The 2,327-nt window shown below is 38.4% G+C and overlaps 1 protein-coding gene across 1 annotated transcript in view; it reads right to left on the reverse strand.

The window, feature by feature from the left end:
- Nucleotides 1–2,022, reverse strand: part of RNLS (renalase, FAD dependent amine oxidase) — a 68,057-nt gene extending 66,035 nt beyond the window's left edge. Inside the window, exon 1 of the mRNA XM_010714206.2 lies at nt 2,019–2,022. Within this exon, the coding sequence (XP_010712508.1) occupies nt 2,019–2,022 (4 nt within the window). The remainder of the gene's footprint in view (nt 1–2,018) is intronic.
- Nucleotides 2,023–2,327: the final 305 nt, after the last annotated feature.

A 2,327-nucleotide genomic window follows, 5' to 3' on the forward strand; every position in this document is an offset into this window, starting at 1 on the left:
CGCGGGGCGGGACCGCGCCGAACCACGCCCCGTGCACGCTGAGGGGAGCGGCGGGCCGCCGTGTGCCCGCCCGGAGCTACTCTCCTATGCGAATCAGAGTATGGTTACTGTGTAGTTATTTTAATAGTCCTTTCTGGTCCGTCCCTTGTTTGGGGAAATTATTTTTGAGAAATACCTGTGGTTGATGCACTAATCCTTTGCAGGAACCACAGTCTTTCAGGAAATCCATTTTTCTTCTGTCTCTATAGTGTCCTGCAGTCTACTTGAAAATTGTGAAAATTTTATTTTCAAATCTCAAAAAAAAAAAAAATTAAATTGACAAATAATACGGGACCTTTCTATTCTTCCTATTCCATGATTCCTCTGACCATTTCTCTAAAACATTTCCTTCTTGAATTTGCTGCAGGGATTTTAAAGTGGCACGCTGTGAGCCTGTGACGGGGAAGCTTTTACTACAGTTTTCATTATAGACAGGTAAGCTGCTTCAGATGGTTAAAGTTGTGATCCTCCTTTACATTCTTGCTTGCTTGCATTACTCATATATGATTCCACTGAATTTACTGTCCTCTCTTAACAAAGCAAATTGGGAATGCAAGCAGCAAGTCAGCAGGACTACCTCTTGGAACAATATTTTCTATTCTAAACTTCATTTTACATATATCTTCTAAATGGAATAAAATAATGGCTACTTTTTACTTAAGCTGCTGAATGGTTTGTTTTTTTCTTCTGGACACCATCAGATCACTTACAAAAGCAACAGTAATGACTGTGTGACCAGTTACTGTCCAGAACTTGTAAATCTGAGGTCTGTATTTCATTAGTGAATTCTATCTGAGCAAGACAGAAATCAAAGTCTTAAGCCTTTCTGGGACCTTGACCTAACATCGCATTTACATCCAGTGGGAGCTTGTGCAACTCTTGTTCCATGGCAAAAAGAATATCAGAGGTATACATGATTAAGAAAAAAAAATCTTGCTTTGTTAAGCAAGAAAATTCAAATTGTTTAGAAAGGAGCATGCTTTTTAACTGAAAGAGTTACACTGCAGTTGGGGAGGTGCGGTGCTGAAAAATCAGCAGTGACAATATTTTGTGATGTTGAGCTAAAGCAACCCTCCAGATATGTCTTGTCCTCCAGAGCTTGCTTCCAAGTGCTTTACTGCTGTTATGAAAATGATGGAAATGCATGCACTTATATGAAGCGTTATTACAAACCACAGCAAAATTGGTGTTGGATCTTCAGGCCAAACATCCTGCTTTTGAAGCAGGATGATCCACTCTGGCCTAATGCCAGGGCAGCTAAAAATTTGTCTGCCTATCAAAGTAGATCAGATTGGCTGTAAGGTCAGAACGAGGATTTCTAACAGGTTAGAGCTGACTTATTCCTGTTTGGATGGCAAAATTGTTGCATATAAGGTTACACCACATCTTTTAATAACCTTTCTAGAGAAAATAATGTTTTTTCTTTCTAGAAAAAAACATTTGCAGGTTCTTTTTTTAATTCCCAATGAACAATAATTGCACTTGAGCAGTGCTCATTTTATTACAATGCAGTCCATACTTACCATCCTTTGTGAAACTTCTTCCATTCATTCAGGTGGATCTGCTGTTGTACAGTGTAAGAAGTATGAAAGTGCTGACATAATTACAGCCCCATCATGATTTAGCTTATTTGTGGCTTCAGCAGGGACACAAAATTAACTATTGCTATATTAGGGCCAGTAGAGGACCTTTAAACCTTACAATATGGATCAAAGAGATCTAGCAGGTCTATGGAGAAAAACCAGAGCAACGCTACATCTCCTGGGATGCATTATGGCTCTAGTGTCTTTAAAATTCAATAAAAATGGTAATTAATCACATTTGGGATGTGTTTATTTCTTTTTGACATCTGAGAAGCCAAAGAGGAATAATTGAGAAAAATAAATCCCGAAAAGCAATTACAAGGACAGTCCAGCAGTCCTGTAATTCTGGTATGCGATGTACAAAATCCAAAGGAAGAAAAGGCTTAAGGAACGTACGCATTGCCTACGTCTTTGGGTTTATCTGAGATATTTTGGTAGTAAGACTGAATCATTTATTTTGAGTTGCGTATTTTCTGACAAAAGAGCTTTCTTCAAATTCAGTGTTTACATGTGACAGAACAAGGAGTGCCACAGAAATCATCTGTAATATTACACAATCTGTGCAATAGATCATGCAGGCAGATAGCTGCTGGCGGAGAGTTCTGCCCATATTTGAGTGAATATTATTGTCAATATGAGTAATTCACAGAGAAATAAGATCAAGTCTGGTTGTCATTAAGAAAGATGTCTTCTACATATACATAT

Source organism: Meleagris gallopavo, chromosome 8, assembly GCF_000146605.3.
Source record: "Meleagris gallopavo isolate NT-WF06-2002-E0010 breed Aviagen turkey brand Nicholas breeding stock chromosome 8, Turkey_5.1, whole genome shotgun sequence".
NCBI lineage: Eukaryota > Metazoa > Chordata > Aves > Galliformes > Phasianidae > Meleagris > Meleagris gallopavo.